The sequence below is a fragment of the Necator americanus genome, chromosome V (assembly GCF_031761385.1).
Source record: "Necator americanus strain Aroian chromosome V, whole genome shotgun sequence".
Classification (NCBI taxonomy): domain Eukaryota; kingdom Metazoa; phylum Nematoda; class Chromadorea; order Rhabditida; family Ancylostomatidae; genus Necator; species Necator americanus.
The window spans coordinates 9,641,436-9,668,794 of record NC_087375.1 but is presented as its reverse complement, the minus strand read 5'-3'; the positions used below and the strand labels follow the sequence as shown (position 1 = coordinate 9,668,794).

At 40.1% G+C, this 27,359-nt stretch overlaps 6 protein-coding genes across 8 annotated transcripts; 2 read left to right on the top strand and 4 right to left on the bottom strand.

Moving 5' to 3' along the window:
* Positions 1-1,880: 1,880 nt before the first annotated feature.
* Positions 1,881-5,384, top strand: RB195_013420 (uncharacterized protein; the record flags this gene model as incomplete). Of its 2 annotated transcripts, XM_064203217.1 has the most annotated exons (11): positions 1,881-1,917; positions 2,405-2,488; positions 3,373-3,459; positions 3,532-3,582; positions 3,638-3,709; positions 3,788-3,880; positions 3,985-4,074; positions 4,292-4,405; positions 4,460-4,576; positions 5,238-5,298; positions 5,345-5,384. In XM_064203217.1, 11 exons carry the CDS (start codon positions 1,881-1,883, stop codon positions 5,382-5,384), a joined length of 846 nt encoding a protein of 281 aa, XP_064059098.1. The 2 variants fall into 2 exon arrangements, with proteins under 2 accessions (XP_064059098.1, XP_064059099.1); XM_064203218.1 differs by lacking the exon at positions 5,345-5,384 and having other exon boundaries at positions 5,238-5,344.
* Positions 5,385-7,043: 1,659 nt separating this feature from the next.
* RB195_013419 (uncharacterized protein) lies at positions 7,044-8,533 on the bottom strand (the record flags this gene model as incomplete). Its single annotated transcript, XM_064203216.1, has 7 exons — positions 7,044-7,173; positions 7,255-7,346; positions 7,425-7,569; positions 7,635-7,732; positions 7,878-8,026; positions 8,105-8,159; positions 8,492-8,533. 7 exons carry the CDS (start codon positions 8,531-8,533, stop codon positions 7,044-7,046), a joined length of 711 nt encoding a protein of 236 aa, XP_064059097.1.
* Positions 8,534-10,418: 1,885 nt separating this feature from the next.
* RB195_013418 (uncharacterized protein) lies at positions 10,419-11,391 on the bottom strand (the record flags this gene model as incomplete). Its single annotated transcript, XM_013441184.2, has 5 exons — positions 10,419-10,496; positions 10,556-10,625; positions 10,700-10,806; positions 11,172-11,306; positions 11,365-11,391. 5 exons carry the CDS (start codon positions 11,389-11,391, stop codon positions 10,419-10,421), a joined length of 417 nt encoding a protein of 138 aa, XP_013296638.2.
* Positions 11,392-17,148: 5,757 nt separating this feature from the next.
* RB195_013417 (uncharacterized protein) lies at positions 17,149-18,181 on the bottom strand (the record flags this gene model as incomplete). The annotated part of the gene is made up of 5 exons (XM_064203215.1): positions 17,149-17,229; positions 17,287-17,353; positions 17,421-17,527; positions 17,960-18,094; positions 18,155-18,181. The coding sequence occupies 5 exons, from the start codon at positions 18,179-18,181 to the stop codon at positions 17,149-17,151; spliced, it is 417 nt and encodes a 138-aa protein (XP_064059096.1).
* A 6,222-nt stretch (positions 18,182-24,403) lies between these two features.
* RB195_013416 (uncharacterized protein) lies at positions 24,404-25,292 on the bottom strand (the record flags this gene model as incomplete). The annotated part of the gene is made up of 5 exons (XM_064203214.1): positions 24,404-24,481; positions 24,535-24,610; positions 24,681-24,793; positions 25,074-25,202; positions 25,263-25,292. 5 exons carry the CDS (start codon positions 25,290-25,292, stop codon positions 24,404-24,406), a joined length of 426 nt encoding a protein of 141 aa, XP_064059095.1.
* A 1,528-nt stretch (positions 25,293-26,820) lies between these two features.
* On the top strand, positions 26,821-27,359 carry RB195_013415 (uncharacterized protein; the record flags this gene model as incomplete). 2 transcript variants are annotated; one of them, XM_064203212.1, is made up of 2 exons in its annotated part: positions 26,821-26,920; positions 27,010-27,359. In XM_064203212.1, the coding sequence occupies 2 exons, from the start codon at positions 26,821-26,823 to the stop codon at positions 27,357-27,359; spliced, it is 450 nt and encodes a 149-aa protein (XP_064059093.1). The 2 variants fall into 2 exon arrangements, with proteins under 2 accessions (XP_064059093.1, XP_064059094.1); XM_064203213.1 differs by having other exon boundaries at positions 26,833-26,920.

Sequence of the window (27,359 nt, the reverse complement as noted above, 5' to 3'; positions counted from 1 at the left end):
CAGGGTATTTCAAGGTTAGGCTTATCATTAGCAATATTGGAGGTCCCACCGACGGAATATCCTGGTTCCTTAACTATTTACAGCCAGCTACACCAATACGTTCCCGCTCATCTCTCAAACACAAATACGTTCATAGAGCACCTTTCTTTTGATGGAGGTTGTGTCATCGAATCCTTCGATGTCACTTCGCTCTACTTCTCCACCGATGCTGTTCTGCAAGAAAAATCAGAGCTGCTTCTAGAGAACTAGGGGACTCCTAACATGAATGGGTTCGCGGTACAGCAAATGAGCAGTCTAAGGTGGGAAACTGGAACGCAAACCTCTTTTGTATTGCTGATAAATAGATGATTGCTGCATTATATGTCCAACGCAGACACTTGCTTCAATTTATTAAATAAACGTACGTAAAGTCACGAGGGAAAAACTTGAAGACAATTGGCTGCAGTTTCTCAATGTCCAGGTTCTTGTCCAGGGGAAACTGGAAAACAAAATGATACCGAAAACCGAGTTGTAGGAACATTCTGATTCACTACCAATCGACGCACCCTTGGAGGACCAAAAAGCACCTAGACGGACTCGTAAAATCAAGACATCAACCCCATTAGGTGTTCATCGCAGACAGTGTCACGGCAATACCCCTTTCAAGATAGCTGTCACGATCTCGGCATGCGAATCAGACGTTCTGACGCGAAAACATTGAAAGCGTTTTATATCACGGCCAAAAGTCCAATCATGAATCGTAAAAAAGAATGCATCACTGTGACCAATGACATGCGTCATATTAAGAGAGTTGCGGGTTTTGATCTACGCGGTCAGAGGCAGGGGCATGACATCGCTATTAATTACCATTAACGGCGCAACTCTAACAACTAATGGTCCTCTAACATCACGATTCTCTGGCTATCAAGGTGAGCACTATGGTGGTCTGTTTTTCTAACGTTGTCTTTGAATAGTCTGTTTGTTAAGTCATATCGTGTGGGATATGACTTACTTATGCGCAGTCGGTTAGAGGTCCGTTGTAGCCACACGGTCGATTGTTCGAATCCGCCCCAGTGCTCACCAAGCCTTTCATCCCTCCGGGGTCGATAAATTGGTACCAGACTTGTCTGGGAGGATAAAAACACTGACTTGATCATCGGCTGGCCCCCGCAAGTCATTGTATAGGCCAACACGCGTTCCAAAAAACCTCAACGATCACGAATTCCGGTAAAACGCGTTGGCGCATCCCAAGTGGATTGATACGCCAGTGACTTTGACTTTACTTTTATCGTGTGGGATGACGAGGCGTTTGAGGGAGTAGTTTACACGTGTCTTTGATTTTCCAGGCTCTGAAGAAGGCGACGAAAACATTAGCCAGAATAAAGATCAATAGCAATGTTTCCTCTGCTCAAAAAGTAGCACACAATTATGAAGTCCATTTTAAAAAGGGATCCACATAATTGTAAACAAGTCATGAAAAAGTGTTTCACCCCACAAATCTGGGGTGCTACGGGTTTCAGGCGGGTAGTGCCTATACGGAGTCATAGAATGTGTAAAAGAGGGTGATTCCGTTCATCCCTCACTGTCGAAAAGCCATTCGGACGAATAGCAGGCGGGGGCACTGCGCAAGGGTTGCGCATTGCAACAGAAGCCGTAGTAGAAAACAGTTCCGGGGTCGTCCGTTCACGCTGATACAGGGAGAGATGAACGGAGCCCTCTTCCCCACAATCTACTGCCCCGTATACGCAGTATCCGACTGAAACCCGTACCACTCCAGATTCGTGGGGTGATGCCTTTAATATGAATTGCCTCCAGATTTGTAAACAAATTTATTTAACATCTTTTCATAGGTAAGGTCCATTCGTTATTGTGTTGTTACCCAGTTCACTTGGTGATTCGAAATGGAAACTTTGGAAACGGATAGCGAACACGATTACGGTAGGTTAAACAGTCTGCCTTCTTGAAGTCTTTCTCCTTCCTCTTCTTCACCGTTTCCCCGTTTAATGATGGCGCCCACTTTTCTGATTAGGTAAAACCATTTTGCTTGGCCGTGTGTTTGAACAACGTGTATGCCAGCTAGTTTCATGTCAGTGTGAATGGTATCAGATTAGCGCTGCTTCATTCGTCATTGTGGTTGCTTGTCGGATGTATCTAGATCCGACACGATGTAGCTTACCCTTAGTAGGACGTGATCCCATCATCACTGGAGATGAGCTTTACGCATCTTCTCGGATATGGGAGCCCCGTCTAGTCTCTGCCGGATATCTTCGTTGTGGGTGATGTGGTCATGGCGAGCGACACAAATCATTTTTCGCAGCGTCTTCATTTCTATGATTTCGAGATGATGTTACACTTCTTTGATTTGAGGTTCCATCCCTATCAATGTTCTGATACCTTCAACTGTGAATTAAATGTGGGATTTCAGGTGATACTTCTGAAACGACATTATCTCTATACGCTTTGGAGCCCGCGGAAACCAACGTTGACAGTGAAGATTTGGAGTCGTTTGGTAGGTTTTACTCCAGCAATACTCTCATCCTCACTGTCATCATTTACGAGAACAACAGCATATACTGGCGATATCATGCATTTTGACAGGGGTTGCAGTGGTGAAATCACCCACAATCAGTACTTATTTAAAGTGATATCACCGCTTTTCAGAAGCGTAAAGGTTTGACTTTCCTTGAATTTTGGCATGATGACCGATATTCGATTGACAATGTGAAGCAATAGCCAAGAATGTTAACAGTCTTTAATACGGGTAACGTTTCGATGGTCGCCTCATGGATCAGGGAAGCGATTCCATCAAGCGGTTGTTCGTTAAAGGCAGCATACCACGAATCTGAGGTGGTGTGGATTTCAGGTGGAGTATTTGTACACGGGATAGTAGATTATGGAGAGTGGTGTGATTCCGTCCATTTCTTCCTAATTGCCGTAAAAAAACAGCCCGGAAGATGCGCGCGTGCACAAGGCTGGTGCGCTCCAATCGAACTCCTTGTGGAAAATAGTGCGCCTGAACGCTCGAAGCCGTATCGTTCGGGCCGTTTTCTACAGCAATTAGGAAGAAATGGACGGGATCAACATTATCCCAATAATCTACGACCCGGATACCAATACTCCACCTGAAATCTGCACCACCTCAGATTCGTGGGGTGATGCCTTCAACGTCCCTGCAACGCGACTATTGAGGCTCTGGCGAAGACGAGAGAGTAGAGTTAAGATAGGGTCCTAGCGCGCAAATGTCTACTATAGACACAGTCATGTGAACAGTGGGATGTAGCACGAAGATCTTGAGTTCTTCACCGGTATGTACCCAGAGGTTTTGACGTGCTCAAATATTAATTATACATTCTTGCACTTTTTCATCATTAACTCATTAGTATACTTTTGCAGAGGAACTATCCAATTCAGTCATGGAAGCGAATTCCTGGGAAGGCTGCAATTACGACTATGCCTATCCACGGCAAAGTCCGAGAAAAAGTGAGTTTTAAACTCTTTCTACGGTAGCCAATAAACAGATCCAGAACATCAACTGAAAATGGGGTAATTTAGGAAGAGCACATTACAAAAATCTTTTTCGATCAAGTGGAACCCATAGTATAGGTAGTTATCGTCGGTATTTCTAGAAACATTCATCAGTAAATGAAGATGAATTTAGGTGATTCGAGTGAATATAACAATGCTGTTCAATCTGAAATAAAAGATGAGGAGATGAGGGTTGAAACAGCAAGTTAGTTGTCTCAACATTTGCGGCAGTTATAGTGATATGCTCCATTTTAACAATTTATTCCGGTCATGTCATGTTCAGTGTCATGCATCGATTTGGAAACAGCACTCTCAGAAATTTCAATCTATTCGCAGTATACACCAGCGCCAAGCGAGACGAATGTCGAAATAGAGTGTGAGAGGTTTTTGGAAAACAAAAAAGAAAAAAGGAAGATCCTTCAGAATCTTTGATGAGCACCCATAATTTTAAAAGTCTGCTCTAAATTTTCCCTAGTTCAGACGACATCATTGCTAAGGCATCTCCTATGAGTACAGCTGTGAGTGGGAACGTCTCTTGGTACAGCTTACCGAAAACCGGAGAGATTGAAAGTGGGTTTGATGCGCGGAGTAAAGTTCATCAATAAAATACAGCTGTCTCCAGTGTTAGATACAGTCGTCGCTGAACACGTTCAGCCGAGCATGCTCTCTCTATCAATAACAGCAATTTCGTTTGCTGAAAGATTTCGGAACATCAGTTCTCGTCTTCAGTTCAGACGTGGGGCGCCGGTCCGAACAGTAGGGCTGCACTAATTTCAACGCTTTGCAGTGCAACCTTCTCTCTACATGGAGGGTGCAGGAGAAGTAGACTCCATTGAATCCTTCAACATTCTCGCCGGAGCTGAGGTCATCGCGGTCAAGGATTTAGACAATCTAGGCCCTTGTGAGCATTTGTAGATCTCCTACTTCAGAAATCTATCAGAAGTCCATTGTTTAGGTGCAGTGAAAACCTGTGATGCAGGAGAAAAAATGTACGAGTATTCCTGCCCTTCTAATGATCCATCAGAGACAGACGTCGAGATGAATAGAATGCACATATTCGTCGATAATGACGGCATGTTTTAGCTTTGTGTTTCCAGTAGGTGATAGCTCAAAATACGGTCTGGTCAAAACGACCTGAAACAAGGTGCAGTTGCTTGAGCGGCTGCGCTTGAAGCGGCGCAGCGGAGCGAGAGGTTGGTACCGGGACAAAACTACCTCCAAGGTTGCTTTACTCGGACTGAGTGGTGTGTGGAGCTGGAGAGGGTCTCAGATCGATCTTAAAGGCTTCACCCCACGAATCTGAGGTGGTACGGATTTCAGGTGGAGTATTCGTGAGACGATGATGGGAGACTATGGAGAGAGGGGTGATTCCGTCCATTTCTTCATAATTGCCGTAAAAAACGGCCCGGAAGATACGGCTTCAGGCGTACTGGCGCACTATTTTCTACAGGGAGTTCGACTGGAGCGCGCCAGCCTTGTGCAGCGCCGCATCTTCCGGACCGTTTTTTACGGCAATTAGGAAGGAATGGACAGAATCACCTCCCTCTCCATAGTCTCCCATCCAGTATACGAATACTCCACCTGAATACTCCATCTGCACCACCTCAGATTCGTGGGGTGATGCTTTTAACCGCTTGCTTTAGCGCGCGTTCTTCCTTTTTTTCGTAATGCTTCTAGGAGGAAGACAAATGACTGCTAAGCTAATGCCGTACTTCGTAACGCATGATGTTTAGAGTCGGACTACAAAGCTGCATCACAAATTCCTGACATCGATTCGTTGCGTGTTGAAACATGGTATAAGTTTGTGAATCTCGTTTATCAACTATCCATCCTTTTTTAGTATTCTTTTTTTTAGAGATTTGTTTTTGAAGGAGCAGTAGTTCAAGTGTATTTACTTGTTTCGTAGATTTCTCGTAGTGTTTTCGAATAAACGCTTTCCGAAATAAATGGCTTTGCAGTACGATGTCTTGTTTTCGTTACCATTTGAGAACGTGGATGGATAATCATCCGTAAAAGATGTGCTTTAATCTCGGACGGGTTTTCGTTGTGCTGAAACTCCTGCGGTCTCAGACCGAATTGTTTCAGTGAAGTTTAACACATTTTAAATTACAGATTCGTCATCGGAGTTACTTCAGTGATGTGCAACTCGTCAATTCTCTAGTTCAAAGCTCTATTCATTTGACAGATCTCCTTTACTTGATATTACATATTGAACATTGTATTTCTGCTGCATTGACCGTTTATTCAGTACCAAATTAATGCAAGTAAGGAGATGAGCACATGCTACCAACGAAGCAAACGTTATGAAGCACTAGGAGTTACAGCAGCAAAGGGAGCCCCGTACGCTACTGGAGTGGCAACGAGGTAACGTCAAGTGACCATTACTGGGATGATAACGTCCGGTTTGAGGATTCCAGAAAAGAAATGGTCAATGCAGCAGAAATACGATGTTCAATATGTAATATCAAGTAAAGGAGATCTGTAAAATGAATTGAGCTTTGAACTAGAGAATTGACATGTTGCTCATCATTGAAATAACTCCGATGACGAATCTGTATTTTAAAATGTGTTAAATTAGGTGGAAAAATTCAAACAGTGCAAGTAGTTTTTTTCGGAACCGCAAATTATACAGAAATTAGCTAAATTAGTTCGAACTAACTAGGAATAAATCAGATCGAATTAGTGCTACGTTGATTCGCATAGAAGTCAGAAGATTTTGTGAAAAAAAACTTTTTTTTTCGCGATTGGTAAGAAGATTCCCATTTCTGGCATGTGCATTGGTCACATGGTATTCACGTGGTTTAGTCACAAGGATTACAACCGCGTCTAACACATTTTGCATCGTATTTCGTGTACGTCGTTAACATAGAACATTCTGATCTTAGCGGTCGTTTTTTTCGCAGCTATGACGTAGATGGTGTCGAAAGTATAGCGGGAGAACTCGATTTTTTATGTCTTTACGCAGCAAAGAGGTACAGAGATCACAGCGACCGTTTCAATATAAAGGAGAAATGCCGTTGATCGCAACCACCCTCTGATCGATTTCGAAATGTCCCTACGCATTTTGATTATTTTCTGGATGTTCACGGCCGTCATTTGCCAACTCGGATGGCCAGCAGTACCTCAAGGATTTCATCCAGATCCTTATGGGAACGTACTGGTTGGTGACAACTTCAATGGTTTCTACCTTCTTTGCAATGGACATGGATGCTCTTCACGTGGATAAACAGCAAAACTTCCTGCGCTCCCATGATGCTTTCAAACGATGATACTCCATTCTTCTTCCTACTTCAACATGCTGTTGATCTGTCGGGTCTCAATATTTTCTGTGTATTTATGTAATATGTATTTATGGGTTGTGTTAAATCACCCACTGTTGTGGAAAAATGTATACTGGGAAATAAAAAATAAATCATCCTATAATTAATGTAATTACTTGTTTTAACCGACACATATTTTAAAAAAATCATTGCAATAAAGAAAAACAGAACTTTTTTAAAAAGATTTTCATTACAGTAAGTTCTTTGCAAAGTCTCCATTTATATTCGAAAACGTTCCTTTCTGCATAATCCTCCTTTTGTGCACTTTGAATTATTGTAGGTGGAACAATCAAAATCTGTCTTACAGGGTTGTCCAATCATGTAAAGAACTTGATCCATAACGGCGCCACTAAGAATTTCTTTTCGTTTTTTTTAGCAACCGATAATGTCTTTGCAATTGTTGTTTTCGAGATAGAAAAGTATATCTTACTTTTTACGATACAAACATCCGATCAAAATGCGTTCGTCCTCTTCACATGATGCATAGGAACAGCCAATTTCCGTGTTTTTGGCAAAAATCATCTAAATAAATCAGTGTTTTAAAGTTCTAAAATTTTCAAATGTAATTTTGTGAGTAAAAAAAGTTCCAAAATTGCTCACGTTGGCAAAGTTGTGATGGTCTTCGTCTGTGTACCAAGGGATAGATTCAACGTCTTCATTTATATTCAACTCACTCCACCATTCTCTCAAGGTCTCACGGACTTCTTTCAGGGGAATTGTGGATGTACCCTCGCGCTCATACAATCTATACAAACATAGATTTATGGAAAATTATTTCTGAAGACAAAAATTTATTTGTTGCTTACTGACATCATGACGTTCTGACCAAATCCTTTCAACGGTGGGACCTCGGCAGGACATTTTGATAGTCGCTCGTGCATTTCGTTTTCCAATAAGCATGACCACCGCTGGAATGGGATTGTAAAGATGCTTTATTTGAAAGTCGGCATTTTTGTAAATTCATTGTTCTCGCTGCTGCAAATGTGAGAAAAATGTGAATAAAAGCGGTATTAAAATAGTTGGCAAAAAATCTAGAACATGTTTACCACTCACCAGTTTGTACATATTTGATGCTGCTGGAAGAAATCCACCTATTACACTTGGTTCTATTCCACTAGCAACTCGTTGACGGCCATCGTTATGGAAATCAAGGAATACGTGCCTATCCGTGCTGAACATTCTGTCATTGTAGCACTCAAGTTCTAAAAATATCTATTTTTTTTCTCATTATCCAAATCTACAATTCTTAGTTCGAATTCTTGCAGGAGCGAAGAAAAAACCTTGCGTTTGAGATGGTCTAGTGTTGCAGCAGAATAACAGAGTGGTTGAGATTATCTGAAATGTCTTTTTTTTCGTATCAGATTTGAGAAATATTTGTTATGTAGGGGAATACAGAAAACAGCATTGCAGTCAACGATCTATATTTTCAAATGGAAAGAGGAAAAAGAGTGAAACAGATTAATGCTCAGATTCTAGCACTGTTGTTTGGCATTGATTTTTTCAACGAAGTGAGTAGAATCTTTATGGAAAGGAAGTTTGTAGCAAATGCACATAAATAAAATAACTTCAAAAAATCTTGAACCAAGACTTATCTATCGTCGAGGAGTTTTAAATGAGTTGTGTAAGACTACTAGAGTTCTTTTTATTAAAACGGTCTTAACACTCACTGAATGGAATGAGATTCGCTGCAGCGTTGGTATGGGCGACATTCAGAATTCCATCAATAACGATTTGGCAAACAGTGGCAAGAGTGCAACAAACAGCTGCATGGCTTATGTAGCTGTTACATACATATATCTATTAATCTTGCTCGAATTTACATTACATAGAATGATCTAATTATCAGTTTTTAATGGACAAATTTCTGCTAAGGTTAAATGTCAATGTAATAATGATTGATGATTCATTGATGTCTTAGAAAACTCTTTGAAGTGCTAACGAGTTTTCATTGATTCATTTTTTCTTCCGAAAGGAAATTCGTACAGACTCCACTGACTTCGCTAAAAGTGCTGAACAACTCCAATCAAAAGTTATAATTGAAAATGTTGATGTCCACTTTCAAACTTATAGAGGATGACGGATAAAGTGTCTGGCGTGAATCAATTCGCTTGGGATGTGCCGCCACGTTCACTTCAATTCAGAATCGTTTGAGGTTTACGAACGTGTAACTGGCCTATACAATGACTTGAGGGTGGGGGGTTAGCCGATATGTCAAGCCAGTGTTTTTATCCTCGCAGACTAGTCTGGCACCAATTTATCGACTCCGGAGCGATGAAAGGCTTGGTGAGTACTGGGCGGATTCGAACCTCCGATCGATCGTGCAGGAAGCAGAACCTCTAACCGCTACACTACATCCGCCCCTTCAAACTTATATTTTCTTCGTATTGTCAACAAGTTCTTCATGTATGTCCCGCTAAAAACATTGAAAAATTTCAGTTATGGTGGACTTCTTAGAGATAAACTGCAATTATCATTACGTAGTCATATTTTGCATACACGAAAAACTCGATTTTTTCCAGCGATAATCACTAAAACTAAAAGAAAAATGCTCCCTGCTCTGATGTAACCATACATTTTCTAGCGATGAACATCTTCGTCTTCTTTGTCGTGACTCATTCATGATCGCTTGCGTTTTTTTTTTGTTGGTTGGAACACGGTGTTGTATATTTATCGTATGCAATGTTTCATCTGCATGCCTAGGCATAGTCGACGTTCATCGCAAAATGAATATGTAAATTTGTTTTTAGTGAGAATTTTGTCGATTTTCTTCAGCATACCGCGCTCAGTACACATTAGTTACTGTTGTGGGGACGTTATAGCATAGAGGAGATACGTATGTGACGTTGCACCTAGTAGCATACCTTGTTTCCATGCAAGATACAGTTAAAGATCATGTATGAATCTACAGTACATTACACTCCTTCCTCCTCAATTCGTCTAATTTTGCTCACATCCGATTCAATGCATTTGCACCTGCCATTTGTTTGTCACAAAATCTCGTTTATGGTATGGACGGAGCTAAAAAAAACATATGTCAGCTGACGGATGCTAGTTGCTGCGGAGGCGTTGCGGTTGCCTGGGAAAACATGAGCGCTGACAAGTACATACGTGTGCACAGGAACATCATGAGGTCAAAAAAATAAAATAAACCACGGAGTTCGCTTTGATCAACATAACTCCCACTCCAATTCAGCAATCTACAAAAGCAATTAGTTAGATTTTATTTTTGAAAGTACACGGAAGAAATTATTCACATCTGGTTCAGAAAAGTCCGAAAACTGTTCTGAGAAGAGTGATGGGGACTTTAAGGAAATCGTGATAGAATTACGAGAGGAACTTTTAAACCGAGCACTCGTTGTTCATGGCAGGCAAAGAAACTACCTTGTATATTTAAGAAAGATAAAGAGAATAGTAATCTCGATTCCTCGTTGGGTGAACTCGTTCAAATATTATAAATATATATTTAGGTTGACATTTTTCAGGAATAAAATTGCTTATGTATCACAAAAAAATTTCTATACGTTGTCACTAAATGCAGTAGCACTTCGATTCGAGAACACTTCATTGATCGATTCAGTGTAAATCATTTTCTTCTCACTTAAGAATACAGAAAAATCGATGAAAGCCATCTCTCTTTGCATAGCCACATCCGAATTCTGTTTTCTTCCCGATCTGAAAGAAAATTTATCGAAAATATCCCCAAATGTTAATTAAGTACGTATATTTCTCACCCTATGAATGTACTCTTTCCATGCTTTCATTGCTGCATTCACTGCATCCATTACATCCATTTTTTCTGGACTGAAATTAGAATTAAAGAATTCTAAGTGAAATCAAACCTATCAATGCTATAAAATAGAAGCGAAAATAATGACCTGTCACCGATAAGAGGGAACATGTTTTGTTTCTGAATCCACTCGTATCGCAAATCAGGATCGTCCAAAACCAGTGCTGCTATCAACTCATTGTAGCATTTATATTTCTTAAAAAAGTGAAAATCTTGCCACCTTTTGATCCAAGGTGTTCTATTGAGTGTGGATAAGAGATTCATAATTAGTACATCTTATAAATATGATTTTAGACCATGTCTGAAAAAAAAAAACTGAGCAGATTATTTTTTTTTCTCAGAACGATACCCTGATACTAATATATCCCTAGATTTCTTCGTATCTCAGTAACCCTAGTGTTCACTAACAAACTGAATAACTAAAATGAAATCCTTTTACACTACTTTTATTCGTATATAATTTCTTGAAATACGTTTTTCTAAACTCAACGCAGAGTTATCGCTTGAATTAAAACACGAATGGTAGCACAAGTATTTAAATGTGGCCTAAAGAAACTGACCAAATGGGGAAGTTGAGCAGTGATCAGTGATGATAATTTATTCTTGATTTTTTCATCCAAAGCAAACTCTTTCAGAGAGGTACATTTAGGAGGCTTGGCTTCGTGGCTTTCCCAAAACCAAGCAGCAAGTAGAAGCTGAAATTTGTAAAATGTAGAGGAGGAGTTTCATTTTATAGAAGGAAAAACCGCTTACAGAAGCAAATGTATACCAGTGAGACATCACCAGTTTGCGACGACTAGAACAATTTTTTTTAGCTTCCTTTCAGAAATAAAAAACAAAACATGGAAGAGGTAAATAACGTCATTAACATGTAACAGTTTAGACAAATCAACGTCACTCATAATGTACCCGAAAAGATAGATCGATAAATCAGTATGGCTTTACCAGACACAACAAAAAAAGCAAGGGAATTCCTTTATGGAAAGAAATATCGGTTAGGAGTTGAGTTTTTGAATTGTGCTGCTCGCTTGCATAAAGAGTTCCATAGACAAAAAATACCTCTGGCTTTATCTCATCCTGAGGTGGATCTATAGAAAATGTGTTGAGGTACGTTGGAACATACATAGAGTAATTTGAAGAGTTCTTAATTCTATGCAGTGCACTTTTCACAGAATCATTCGATCAGCATTTACCTCTTTTTTCATTGAACAGAAACGAGATTTCTAAAAAAATATCTAAACCAAATATTGTAGAATTCTGCATGAAAGCCAATTGAAAACCCCAAGAAATATTTTGGAATCGGTGAAACACCCTGGGAGATACTTGTGATGATCTTTTCGAAAAAAAGGAGCGATTCAAAAGGGAATTTGAAATTTCTGCATATGTTATTTTAATTTTACACTACACTAGAAGGCTGTGTTCAATTTTTAATAACAAGATCAGTAAAAAAGGAAAAAAAAAACTCACTAAGTTGTCTACAAAACGTTGAATTTGCATTATATTTGTAGGCAAAAGTTTGATGTTGCGAAAGATCTGAATTTTTGTTGCAGACGTTGATCTCATCTGTTACAATGATCAATGATCAATGTGACCAAATAATTATCCGGCAGTTATAGTTTGTCAGGGGGGCGGGTGTAGTGTGGCGGTTAGAGGTTCAGCTTCCTGCACGATCGACCGGAGGTTCGAGTCCGCCCTAGTGCTTACCAAGGGGTCGATAAATTGGTACCAGAATAATAAGAAGGATAAAAACATTGACTTAACACATCGGCTAGTCCCCACTGACAACTCATTGTATAGGCCAGTTACACGTTCGTAAACGGGGGCGCATCCCAAGCGGATTGATTAACACGCAAGACACGTAATCCTTTTATCCTTTAACGTTTGTCAGCGTCAACGAGTCAGCGAATTTGATTTGTTTTATTCAGCATATTGAACGAATTAATGTAGTAGTCAAAGAATATCTATAGAATCTCACTAAGTGTTATTGAAACTATGGGTCAAAGAATATCTATAGAATCTCACTAAGTGTTATTGAAACTAAAGGTATTTTGTTTTTTTTTAAGAATAACCTGAATGTTCTGTGCCAAGTGGCTTCGAATGGGTAACGGTCGCATCTATGATGAAATCGTATCTAATTTCATTCGGTTATTTGATATTTAAAGAGTATATAATTCAAACATTGTTCTAATTACATATGGCCATTGTGATTTACTTACAATTAATCTTTTCTACATCAGTTATCTAAAACACTTCGATAAATTAACTGTAATTGAAGAGAAGCGATTAAATTCAAGTATTCTGGAGCAAAAACCAAAAAAGGAGAGATTATTCTTCCTTACGTCCAGTATTCATGACCAAGTACAGTATGGATACTACTCAAAGCGATTATTCTCGACTGAGAATTTCCCTGACTGAACCGACGGCAGTACGGTTGAAAAGAAAGAACCAGTACAAATCATGAAAAATTTAGCATGATGTTGAATGAATGAGTGAGCTCACAGTGCGTTTAATTTATACGAAAAGAGAAGTCCCAGTTTAAACAGATGTACTACTAACTATTTTGTAATGAATATAAACAATAGATATTTCGAATATTTGGCAAACATATTAGGATAGCTTTTTTCTATTTGTAAATAATACGGTATAACTTAAGCTTTCGTTAAGCGTTGTTTATAAGCTTTCTCTTCCCAGCGTTTTCTTCTCCAATGTTTTCTGAGGGCGCTCAGAGGAGATTCCTTGCTCATCGTAGCTATCCTTTTCGAACGAAAACTCGTTTTCATAAGAGTGATTTTAGGACAAGAGAGTTTGGCTTATGAAATGGTCTCATCTCTGCTGGTTGAAACTAAAAATTGTCTCCGGCTGCAATCGTTGCTTAGCGCATGATCTGACTGTAGTACGGAAAGCTTTCAAAATTAAAGGTAGCGTATCACAAAGTTGATCCAGCACGAAAACCGCACGGAAACCGTAAAGTTCGGGTTGTAAATTGCGGAACTAAGCGTGGCTCCACTCAAGTCCCTTTAATCGTAGTAAAAAAAACGGCGTGGAAGACGGCGTTTTTTTCCTACAAGGTAAGTTGCACCATACCGGTGCAAGCGCCGCGTCCACGAGCGAGCGGTTGAGAAATAACGGGGTCTTCTCACCAAACTAATTAAGTAAAAACAATAGTGAATAGTCTGCTGAGGGAACCGAAGTGTGAACAAAGGTGTCCGTTCTAACGTACCTCGTAGTAGTCTACAAACGAAACTTGCGGTTTCGCTGGGGTTCCCTTATTTTGTCGATTATGCGACATGCTGCCTTTAAATTTTTCAGCTTTCTGTTTCATTTGATCTCTCATACAGCCTCTACTCTCGCTCTCTCTCTGTGATAAGATTACGATGTCTTGTTGTTGTGTTGTCGAACCACGGAGAAATCTGAAGGTAAATCAATCACTAAAAGGCATTATGAAACTTCTTTCTATATTGGTGAAGAAAATCCAAAAAATAACTTATATAGCAGTCAAAATAACCGAATTCATTCAAAAATTTTGAAGTCGAAATTCATGGGTCAAATACTAATAAATTTTTTGAAAAAAAAAGTCAAATAAGCATGTAATGGTGCAGAACGTGTGCAAAACGTAGAAGTTCACGCAAAATCCTCAATTTCTAAAAGAGTTTTTCATTTTTTAGTGTTTTGTTATATTTAGACACATGTATAGCCTCATAAAACAACATTGTGATGAAAAGTGTTCGTTGCCTCTCTGCTGCTGAAAACCCGGTGGGGTCCATCATTTATTCAGACCACCGTCAACGAACACGCCAGGGTATTTTTCTGGAAGCCACAACACTTCCTTAACCGCAACCTTGCGATGCTGTGATTATTTCTTGTTTTTTTTTTGTTTCGATTGGTTTTCACCTTTTTTAAATGTAACAATTGATAAATAGGACTACATTCTCTTTCTCGTATTGTCACGTATGCTTCCTTCGGTACGATCTCCTATGGGTATTATCGTCAGTGGTTAAAAGATTTAGGATCTTCGCTCCTCCACAAGTACCTACTTACATCTCATACTGATCGGCTGTGAATTCGGTATTTCTCTCGTGCTTCACACTGCTGAACCGTTAAAGGCATCACCTCACGAATCTGAGGTGGTACGGATTTCAGGTGGAGTATTCGTATACGGGATGGGAGACTACGGAGAGGGAGGTGATTCCGTCCATTTCTTCCTAATTGCCATAAAAAACTGCCCGGAAGATGCGGCGCCGCACAAGGCTGGCGCGCTCCAGTCGAACTCCTTGTAGAAAATAGTGCGCCAGAACGCCCGAAGCCGTATCTTCCGGGCCGTTTTTTTACGGCAATTAGGATGAAATGGACGGAATCACTTTCTTTTCTATAATCTACTATCCCGTATACGAGTACTCCACCTGAAATCCGTACCACCTCAGATTCGTGGAATGATGCCTTTAAGCGAGGAAATTCAAGAAATAACCTTGTTTCCATTGATCTTAACATCTGAAGCAGTGCATGTTTGTCCACGTTTCGCACGCCTCTTGAATAGAAATAAATGTCTTGCGAAATATTATTTCTTTTATTGTAAAATTCACTGAGAGCACAATGAATGTTTTGAAGAGTTTTAATACAAAAATCATTTCTTTTGCAAAAAAAAAAAAACCAATCTCAGCGCTATTCTTGACTATGATTGTTGGAGGGCTTTCATTGAACGGCATCAGAAGAAATTGTGCTGCGTTTTAGGCCTAAACGCCTCAAACCGTTTCCACAGATCTCCAAAGCCTTGGTCTGATCTTCGTGCTGCGTCTTCCACACTCAAAAGGCGCAATAACATCAGTGCTACGAAAGAGCGCATCGAAACGAAGTCACTCATCAAGTCATGTTGATCCAACAATTTTTCTCTTTGTTTGTTGGGCCCTATTAGCTTATTTTGGAATTTTTTGCTGACTTCACCAGTTCGGACTCTCTCGGACTGCAATCTGCCTGTTTGTTTCCTGTGTTCTGTAAAGTAAAGTAAGTATGTAGTAAACAACGCACCGGAATGTAGTTAGAAGACATTTTTCCATCTAACTTCTTCTAACACCTCTATATAAAAAAGTAATAAAAAAATTGTAGTCTGTGGGAACCTCCCTTCGTCTTCCCATTGGTACAGAAAAAGAGAAGTGAAACAGCGTCCTGCAGTCTCGTCTCCCGCAACGACGCTACTTATTACGGACTATAGAATCAGGGAGTAACAGAATGAGCAACACGCCGCGGTTTTCCTGGGGCAGCAGCTTCCAGTGTTTATTTGAGATGAGTTTTAGTTGGATTGTAGACACAGAACGATGTTTCTGCACGTGTGTTCTACTGCGTAATAAGTTGCATCGTAGAGACCGTAGGTGCAACCACTGCTGTTTCCCACGCCCTTTTTCTTTTTCCCCAGACGAAATTAAGCGTGGATTGAGAAAATCCAACATCAGTTGTGTGATGCGCTGCCTTTGAAAAACGATGTAGATACGTCGTTTTCAATATGTCGTAACTATGCAGAGACTTATAATTTTGGCTGGCTTTTTTGCTTTATCAGAATGATGTAGTAATCTTTCGAAATTTCAGGATAACTTGAACATATTGGTCGGCTACAGAGATCAAACCTTATGTTAGTTTTATTTTATTTTCTCTTTATTTCAGTGGACTACAGAATTATTGATGTTCTGAGGTAGAAAAACAATCCGATCGTTCAGATATAATCAGACAGTCGTTTACAAAATTCTTGGTAAAACACCACACCCATGTGATTCGCTGCGGAGGCGTCGGGTTCGCCTGACCAAATATAGTCATCAGTGGGTAGAACTGTGTACGCTGAGACGTCAGCAGATTAATCAGCCTTCAATAAAATTCGAATAAAGTACATCGGATACTGAATACGAAGAATATCACTTAGGATAGAGGATAAAATCACTGCCGTATCAATCCACTTGGGATGCACCAACGCGTTTTTCTGCAATTCGTAATCGTTGAGGTTTTGGAACGAGTGTTGGCCTATACGACGGCATGCGGGGTCCAGCCAATGATCAAGTCAGTGTTTTTATCCTTCCAGACGAGTGTTGGTACCAATTTATCGACCCCGGAGGGATAAAAGGCTTGGTTTGCGCTAGAGCAGTCACCATTTATCTGGTATATCACTCACATAGATGTGATTTCAAAAAATCCGATCAATTGTCTCCCGAAGATTTGCAGTTATGTTTCAGATGACCAGAAAATTTCAAAAAAAAAATCAGAAGAGTTTCAAATGTCACAGAGCTTTCTTGGCTGAGTGAACTGTTTTCCTTACCTTAAAGGAAAAAATTTCGTACAAATTTAGAAAGCCTAAAAAAATGATCCCATTTCCTGACTCAATACCCACGGGTTGAACCCGCTTGAGGAATCGTGTGTCTACGTACTTTCGGCCGTGAGATTATTCGATTATTCGATTATTTGATAAAGAAACTTCTAATTTTAGTGTCATTAAGCACAGTGCTACTTTACCACTGTGAAAACAGTTTATTACCCATTTCAGTGGAAAAAACATTTTTCTTATTTTAGAATGCAGATAAACACATGTAAGCCGTCAGACTCAAGATTATGTCCACATGCAAATGTTGTTTTTTCACCCACCTGAAAGAATATTCTCTGAAAACATCTTCAAATGAACATTAAACACATATTTCTCACATTATGAATATATGTCTTCCACAATTCCATAGCTGCTTTCGCTCCAGCGTTTTCATCTGTTTCATAGCTGAAAAAACAATTAGAAAATTTTAAGCGAATTAAATTCAGTGGAAAAAAGCAGCAAAAATACTTACGTGTCAAAAATGAGAGGGTACATGCCATGTTCTGGAAGCCAACTGTAATCCGTTTCAGGGTCGTCCAAAATCACTGCTGCTACCAATTCCAAAAAGCAATCATATTCCTTTAAGAGGTAATGATCTTCCAACAGTGCATTATTAATAATTATGAAGTAAATAAATGAATGAAATGAATGAAATAAAGTATAAAAAACAAAATAAACATGAAATAAATAAATAAATAAATTAGCAAGATAGAAGCAAAATAGGGTTTTTTTTAAAGTTCAACTCATAAATATGTTTCTTTTGTGTTGTTCGCCGAAAATAAACAGAATATTTTTGATGGTCTCGCAACATTCACCCAATACTTCCACATTTCCTTTCAATAATCCTAATATTTAGATTAAAATAGTATGAGTGACAAGAAATCCCACTACAACATATTCATTTGCAAACAGTTCGTCGGAACTTAGTTTTTTCAACTTAGCACCGAGATTTTCTTTGAACTGAAACCTCCAAGAAACAAAATGATTTGACCGTGGTCTCAGGAAACTGACCAATCCAGAAAGTTCAGCAGTGATCAATGATGACAATTGATTTCTGATCCTGTTATCCAGAGCAAACTCTTTCAGATGAGTGCATTTTGGAGGTGCGGCTTGGTGGCTTTCCCAAAAACAAGCAGCTAGTAGAAGCTAAAGTTTCCATATTGTAGACAATGGACTGCAACACATTAGACAGAAGCCATGACTCACAAAGGCAACTGTGTACCATTGAGACATCTTCAATTTGTTCTTGCTGCAAAAATTTCATCACTTTTTCAAAGGATAAATTATAGAAACGTAGCAAATAATAGTTTCAACGGAGCTGAACAGGAGAACTGTATAGATGAAATGACAGCGGGAATGTAAGGTAGCAGAATGGTCTTCGATAAATCAATGAGTCTTACTCAATAACAACAAACAAAAGAATTTATTATGGAAGGAAACTTCATTAGGAAAGTAGAGTAAAATTTTCAAGATCTTAGAAGCGGTAGAACCTGCCGTTTTCAACAGATAAGCCGTGCAACGTGCTGGAGTCTCTGAGTGTTACTATCTCTTTTAAGAAATCCCGGAATTATCCACACATTACCTCTTAATAGTAAAACTGAAGCGAGATGACATGGAAAATAAATCAGTGTTCTGTACGGAATCCGTCGCAAAGTAAAAATGGAGAAATAAATAAATAAATAATGGTGAATAAGGAACTTCTTACTGAAAGAATAGTGGCGGCTTCTATGTCTCCATCTGAATTAAGTGGTGAACAAAGCTGTACTATAGCTCTACAGTAAACTTAAGTATCGTCTTGAAGGAGAGAAATGAATCTGGGAGCAGAGATCTGGATCGGTTCATTTTTGCGTGGATGAAGGAGCATGCGGAAGCAGAGTTAGAAAGTTGGTGAAGTTGTTATTGAGTAGTTTCTTTCAGTGTTTTTAATGACTCCTCAATTTCCGCGTGTACGTGTTATGGTTTAGCGAGTGCAGGAACTACACTCTTTGGTCTTTCACCAAACACTAACATATAGTAGGGTCAAAACGACGTGGGCCACGATGTGGTTCCGTAAGCAGTTGCGGTCGAAGTGGTGCGGCAGAGGGTAGCGATTGGAATCGAGGTGGGACCATCGCCAGCTGCAGCGGGCAATGGTGTCAGAAAGCGTCTCACCTCAATTCTAATCGCTTTGCGTGGCGCATCGCTTCGAGCGCAGCCGCTTGTGCAACTGCGTTCAGACCCCACTACACATCTGTTTACCAGACATACAAGTAAAGCACAGAAGTATCATTCGAATCACATCCACCTTCTTCATGGCTTCCAAACTCAAGTCTGGCTTAAAGGTAATCTTGATGCATGATAAAATATAGTCAGGTCAAAACGACATGGAGAACAGTGCAGTTGCGTAGGCGGTTGAGCTCGAAGCGGTGCGGTGGAGCGCAGCGGTTATGATCGAGTGAGGACCCCTGCTATCACCGTTCATCGCTGCAGTTCGCGGAAGTCCTACCTAAATTCCAACCGCTATATGAAGCGCAGCGGTTATGATCGCGTGAGGACCCCTGGTACCACAGTCCATCGCCGTAGTTCGCGATTGTCCTACATAGATTCTAACCGCCATTTCCAGCGCGCCGCTTCGAGAGCAACCACTTACGCAACTGCTCCGTGCTTCATGTCGTTTTGACTCTACTATGGTCCGGATGCGTGTGAAGAGGTACCCATCGACTTTCGATCATATCTTGCCTGAACATTTAGCGAAGGAGCGTGCCCTGTGGGGAATCGTAGTCGTTACCACCTAAATGGTTGACCTTCTTACATTCCTACGTCTGTTCATACGCTACATCACCGACTAGGATATAATTCACGAACAACTAAATTGTTTTGAAGAATCAGAAGCATCCACTGAAATTTTCGTGACGAGAATCTTGAGGAGGATTTTGTTGTATGAATTGATCTCAATTTTGTAACATTACCAAAAACAAGAGAAATTCTGACGTGATATATGCGAGGAGGGTGCATCTAATAGCTTCAAATTACACATATGAAGAGTTGAAGCTGAAGAAAGAAACATTCCAGCTTTAAAAAGTGACGGAAATGAGAGTTATCAATATACTTTAAGTGACAAGCTTTTTTGTAGACTTTGTCCATCTGAAACTAACTTGAAAATAATGTTGGTACTTGTGAAACAGGTGAATAAATCTTAACAGAAGAAACTGATAAAAACCTAGTTGTGTGAATGGAAGATACATGTACAGCAAAAGGACCTTACACGACCTCCCTGACCTCTTGGAAGAAAAAGTTCATTTGATAACATTTCTAGTCTTCCTGAAGGTAATAAAGGATAAAGGATAAAGTTTCTGGCGCGTTAGTCTATCCGCTTGGGATGAGCCCCAACGTTCACTTCAATTCAGAATCGTTTGAGGTTTACGAACGTGTATCTGGCCTATACAATGACTTGCGGTGGCTAGCCGATGTGTCAAGTCAGTGTTTTTATCCTCCCAGACAAGCCTGGTACCAGTTTATCGACCCCGGAGGGATGAAAGGCTTGGTGAGTACAGGGCGGATTCGAACCTCCCATCGAAAGCAGGAAGCGGAACCTCAACCCGCCACACTACATCCACCGCTCTGAAGGTGATAATTAGACAAAGTTAACTTTTTCTCTTTCTTAGAAGACCACATCATGTATCGTTAGGCAATTTTTTTTTGAACTTATTCAGTAAACTGGACCAATTTTCTTACCATTCGTTTTCATTATTCCTCATATCTGTGTAGTTCCTTGCATGCTGTTGGAGCTGTTGGAGCTTAGTGGTTAGGAGCGTAGTGGAATCCTTGCTGGAACCACCCATCCCTGCAGTTTGCGATGATCCCACCTCGTCCCCCCCTTGCCTCCACTGCGCCGTTTCGACTGCGTACGCAAATGCACCGTTCTTCATATCACATGAAGACATGAAGCACGGACAGTTGCATGAGCGGCTGCGCGCTCGAAGCGCTGTGGTGGAGACAGCGGCAGAATCGAGGTGGGACCATAGCGAACCGCAGAGATGGGTGGCGGTAGCAAGAATCCTTGCACGATCCCACTCGCTACGCTCTACCGCGCCGCTTCGAGCGCAACCGCTTGCGCAACTGTCCGTGCTTCATGTCGTTTTGACCCAACCATACACAGGATACGCAATATCTCGAAGGCTTTTAAGGGAACGTCTACGGCTGCCTCTTCACCGTCTCCACATAGTCCAACTATACGGCGGAGGAGCAGTCTCGTACTAGATGTGTACAACAGGTTTGCAAAATCCAGGAATAGCAACTATTTGCTGGTTTGTGGCTTCTTCCACCGCTATCTTGCGTGGTCTAGTGAAGTCCAAAAACTCGGTCGATAGGTACCTCATGGGCTGTTGGCGTTCCACCTGAGAGAACACTCTTTTTTGTCTCTCAAAAGCGATTCAGCTTTCCCATGATACTCATCACTAGAAATTAAAAGTGGTTCATGCACAAAGACTCTGTATGAGGAAGAATTTGGTTGAGTTGGGAAGAAGACCCGGTCCGAAACCAATCGCGACCCCAAGAAATTCCTTATCTCCTGTTGCCGCTATAGCAATGGATGGAAAGGTGGGAAGTTCTGAAAAAAAGGGAGGTTATTAGCACACAGATCTAATAATCCTCACGAATGCTTGTAGTTCGAACCTCATTACCTCAGGTTGGTGGGTTGTGAGCAACTTCTAGGTTGTTTTCAACTTGGAAAAGATGTGCTCAAGAAAATACGTCAGCTCTTCATCTAAAATCTTCTGAATAAAGGGAATCCACAAATCGCCACGACGTTAACGTTGGAAGAACGGAGCTGCTGCATTCCTTTGATGTCCAGGTCTGTTTGAAATACTCACAGTGAAATGTCATAGGTCTCCCTCTGAAATTCCTAGTGAGGAAATATTTTGGACAATTTTTGTTGCAAATGTTGGCCTCACGTCAATTCCGATTCATTGATGAAAATGCCCAATGTCAGATCATCTTTGTTCACCTACTCTATAAAGCGTTAACTTCCACAATTGAAGGAGAGCTATTAACGTATGACCACTGAGCAAAAAAAGCAAATATATGCTGCAGAAGAGGATTATTGTTTCTATCAATTTTTTTTTACGACTATTCAATTTAGTGAAAGGGAAAACAACGAACGAAGAGCATTAACGCCTATAGCAAAAAATTTTTCTTCGCATTAACCATTCATGACCAGACACAGTACGGTTCTTCGTCGAAGCAACCATTCTCGATTGAAAATTTCCCTACGTGACCCAGTCGCAGTAAGGTTAAGGAGGAACATACCAGCATACGTAATGAAAAATTCAACAATAGTTTTGAATGAAGGAACTCATTTTTACGTTTCATTTATACTAGAAGGGAAACGTATCTCAGTTTAAACAGATGTACGACTATTAACTCAGTAAAGACTACAAAAAATTGACATTTTGTTTTGTTTTGCCTCCATAAAGTAAATGAAGCATAACGTGTACACCAATCTCTATGGGGATGCACCCACGCGTTCGGCATCAACTCAGACTTTGAAGTTTATGAACGACTATGAATTTTATTATGGATTATGAATTATGAAGCCTTAAAATGACTTATAGCGCAAGGAGTCAGTGTTTTTATTGTGTAAGATGAATCTTGTATGGATGGATGAAAGGGTTGATCGGCACTAGGGTGGATCCGAAGATCGTGCAGCCATAGCGGAACCTCTAACAGACTTCGGTACACCGCCCTCGCTTTTTTGAATGAAAGTCCTTGCTACCAAGGTAAAAAAAAAACTCAGCTCATGACTTAGTCCTACTTCCTTTGGACCACCGAAGGTCTCCTGGGTTTGGTAGTTCAGTAGTTGATTGAATCCCCAAAATGCCCTACCCAATTGTAGTATATCCCAGTTGTAGCACATGCAACTTTCATTCTTTTGTTCTCTTCTATTTCCTTTTCTTATTTAAATTTTCGCACCGTCTGAAACTCCTACGGTAGTGCTGCGCTGTGTTCAAGACTCCACAGAACACTTGAAGTAAATTTCACGTTAAAAATTTGTAAATTTGTAAATTACTAAAGTGCATTATGTAATTTTTTTCTCTGTAGTGGAGAAAACCCTAAGAAATTAATTGCCGGTCAAATTAAATGTATTGTTTGAGAGAATATTAATTAGCATTTAATCGTGTGTACATTAACCACCGTGCAAACGCCTACACAGTATGTGCAGTTTTTGCAGTGTTTTGCAGTGACCGAAATTAAATATTGAAACAGTTGAACAGCCCTAAAAAGAACTTTGCGAAGGAAAACGGAAAAAAGGAAAACTTTCACTATTTTTCCGTTGTTGTTGAAAAACTGTACAGCCCATCATCCACTCAAAAGAAACCAACTAGTTAACACGTGGTGAGATTTTTCTGGGAACACAACTTTTCTCTACCTCTCCCGCGACGCCATGGTCCCAAATTTCCTGCGAAACACTATAGTATCGTTTTCTTTCAAGCAGAGTACAAGAGAGATACATCTTAACGATTGAAATCGAAGATGAGAATTGTTGTGGAATGAGTACAAAGCGTGGGGATTAATGTTGGCCGGAAATTTGTGGATGGGATAGCCATAGCTCTTACAACATCATTCTTACTGTTGTTTAGTTACCATAAAAAGTTTTATTACGCAATTTTGTTGTCAGAAAAGGAATCACTCAAAAATTTACATCACCTGCATCTGATTCGCAATCGATAGCTCATGCTATAGGCTAATTGATTCTTTCTGAGCAGGGAAAGATCAAAAAAGCTAGAACCAGATTTTCTAGTATAAAGGGCAAAGTGTCCGGTTTCACTCAATCCGCTCCTGATGCTCCATAAGTTTCGCTTCAATTCAGAATCGGTTGAGGTTTACGAACGTGTAACTGGCCTGTACAGTGACTTGCGGGGGCCAGCCGATGTTCCCAAGCATTCCGTAGGCTTGAATTGTATTAAGCACAGTCGTTTGGTGAGGAGATTCACGAAGTACTCTCTGCGTAGTTTACTGATCATAACAAACAAAGAGGGCGGGTGTAGCGTAGCCGGTTATAGGTTCCGCTGTCTGCACGATCGATGAAGGTTCGATTCCGCCCTGGTGCTCACCAAGCCTTTCATCCCTCCGGGAACGATAAAGTGGTACCAGACTTGTCTGGGAGGATAAAAACACTGACTTGACACATCGGCTAGCCACCGCAAGTCATTGTATGGGTCAGTTACACTTTCATAAACCTCAAGCAATTCTGAATTGAAATGAACGTGGTGGAGCATCCCAAGCGGATTGATCAGCGCCTGAGACTGACTGATCGTAACAAACGAAGTGTCTTTACCGGTGCTGTCGGTGCTTTAGACGCTTCTGAGCGGCGCATAAAGCAAGTGTCTTGCTGAAATTCTAGTTTTTGTGACAGAAAAAATTTATCTGGAGCAAAAAGAAGCTTTTTCAGGACTTGGTACGTGAAACATTTCTCTTTTACTCAAAAATGCAGATGTACTTGTGCTTCTTATCCTGGAAAACGTAGTTACAGCCGACGGTTTCTCGGTGACCCAACTGAAAAAAGTATTAAGCCAATATATTAAAGGAAAGCGGAAGAGATTTCTTACGAGAGAAATGTAATCCTTCCAGGTATTTAAAGCTGCTTTGGTCATAACTCCCACACCAATATCGGGCTCCTCTTCTCTAAATTCAGTATTTGAACAACTTTTTTTCCATACGACAACAACGAATTGAAATGAAGAAAACTGATTACATTTCAAAAAATAAACGGGATTTGTTGTTAGATAGGGTTTTCATAGCTTTACTTCCAGGACCACTTCGCTCCAAGATACGTGCAGCTTTCAATTCCAAACCACAGTCGTACTTCTTGAAAGCAAAGGTTCATTCCTTATACTAAATGTGAGTGAAAATGGATAAGTGTACTATGGAAAAATAGAGTCTTTTCCATTTTTTCCTCTTACTTGACCGAGCACTTTCTAGCGAATAACTTAGGATGAAGACATAGGGTAGCTCTTATATTCGAAGTTCTTTGTTATTTTGAGGCTAATATTTTCAGCTTTCATCTCTAAATCTAACGAGTTGGGTCTGCCATCCATAGTTAGCAGTAAAGATCTGTAAGGGAAGATGACAAAAGCTGATGGTATACCAAGTCAGGTTTTTGAGCCAGGATTCCCGAGAATAACTGGTCTCTTAGGTTATCACTTAGAGCGCGTTTTTTCGCAGGGCAATCCGGAATATCGTGTGTACTCTCCGTCAAAGAAACTGCTATCAGAATCTAAATCACTCGTGTTATAATGTGGACGTGTGTGAATGATACTGAAAGAAAATAACTCACGAAAGTTAGTATACACGGAATCGACATCATCGGGAACTTCTAGTCAGTAGAAAGACAATGAAGAATAAAATTTCTGAGCAAGAATTTGAGTGCTGTCTAACACCTGCCCTGAAGAAATAACGAAGAAAATCTTTTAAAACTACCATTGGTTGAAGATACATGGTTGATAGAGCAACTTTTACTCAGGAGTGCAGAACTCAAGAGCTTATGTCTGCTATCCTAGAAAATGCTGTTATAAGCAATGCGTTTTCGAGGACCCAACTGTGAACCGTGATCACGAAGTCTCATTTAAATAGAATGGTCAAAAATGTTTAATAATCTCTATACAATGGGGAAATTAGCCCCGTTTTAAACAAATATTTTAGTGCTTTTACTGTGCACAGTAAACAAAGAATGTTTATGAAGTCGGTGGCGAGTGAACTATGTTCTGTGTTTCATTGCATAATCGCATATGAAAATTCTAGTGAGGTGTGTCTGTGGGCTCTGTTTGTCACTTATATTTCTTAAGAGTGGCGTTAGTATAATGTAGCAGTAGGAGGTTCTACAACGTTTGCACCAGATCGATGGTTCCTAACTAAATAACAAAACCTAAGAACGAAGGAAGTCTTCTAAAATAGTTGGATGAAGACAACTGGTAGATACATCAACTGGAATAGTAACGAATGCTTACGAAAGCAGATTTAATTAGGATGAAAAAGAGGACAAAAGTGTTTATGGACTCTGAGGTCGGGCACAGAGTCCCAGGTTTGCTTGAGAGGATTAAGGAGGGGATGTAATCCCTTATGATTCTAATCTGTAGTGGAGCGGATCCCAAAATATATGGGTTAGCGTCGACCAACCTATCCTTTGTTCTTTATTTTGTAAGCTAACATGAGCTTTATGAGCTAACATGAGTCCGCTAGAATTTCCTTTCCTTATCATTACAGGATGAATGTAGGCAAGGAAGGGTAAAGAAGAATTGTATAATTCCTAGCCCCTTTTCATAAGAATGTTGTTCATTTAAAGTGACTTGATGTTCCCATAAACCAGTAGAATGGATTCAACTTCAATTCCAATAGGTGTCCTTTGCCGTGAGGAGTCTCCAGACAAAACAATCACCAAAGAACATCGCCATATTTGACTATGTGAATATGCGAAGCAGTCACAACAGCGGGAGCCGACGACTTCATCCGGATCATTGAACAACTTTCGACGCTGAGTCAAATCATAATATATGCCCTTTGAGAGCGCGAGAGTTCAATAGTAATGCAGTTGGGAGGAACCAAACTTTTATAATTTTAAATAATATTTTTATTTTTTGTTTTGTTTTATTTTTTATTTTTTTAAAATATTTTTTAAAATAAGATTCAAGCTACCTAATTCAGTTATTCTATTTTCTATTTATGCTTAATTTATTTAATGGAAACATGATTTTAATAACGTAATACACCCACATGGTGTTGCGTATAATTTCTGAGATTTCAGGAATGAGGCATTGCAGTTAGCAAAAACAAAACGTTTACTATTTTTGAGTTTTCGAGCTACGTGTTTCATGTATGTTATTTTTTTAATTAATGCTATGGTCTGTGCGATGAGAGAAGACACCAAATCTATTGTACCCAGATGTTGTTGCTTGTCATTTCTGGGATTCGAAGAAGAAAATAGTGTCGGTGTCCTAGGTGAATTCTGAATACCCTTTTATTGTCTGTTGTGCTCTAACACTGTTCTCAAAACTTTCATAGAAAAAATTTTAATTTAGAATTTATAGGCCATGGTTCAGACATTGACATTGACATGAAGTTGACTTTCTTTGGTCATATATCAAGGAGACCGGCAGACCGCCTTGTTCAACGAGTTCTGAGGAGTTTGTCGGGTTTGAGCTGGAAGAAGCCACCTGGTCGAAAATGGAAGTTCTGGACTGAGGTGGTGAAAGAGGACCTGAGGACACTCGGCGTGGATAGGCAGTTCAGGCGAGACGTAAGGTTTCGCAGAGTATGGAATAGCGACGAATGGATTGATTCTGTGCAAGCTCTCGCAGAAGATCGAGAAGGTTGGGCAGAGCTGTGTTCAAGGACGGCACACCTCGGCGAAGATGCGGGTAATCGCGTCAGGCGATGA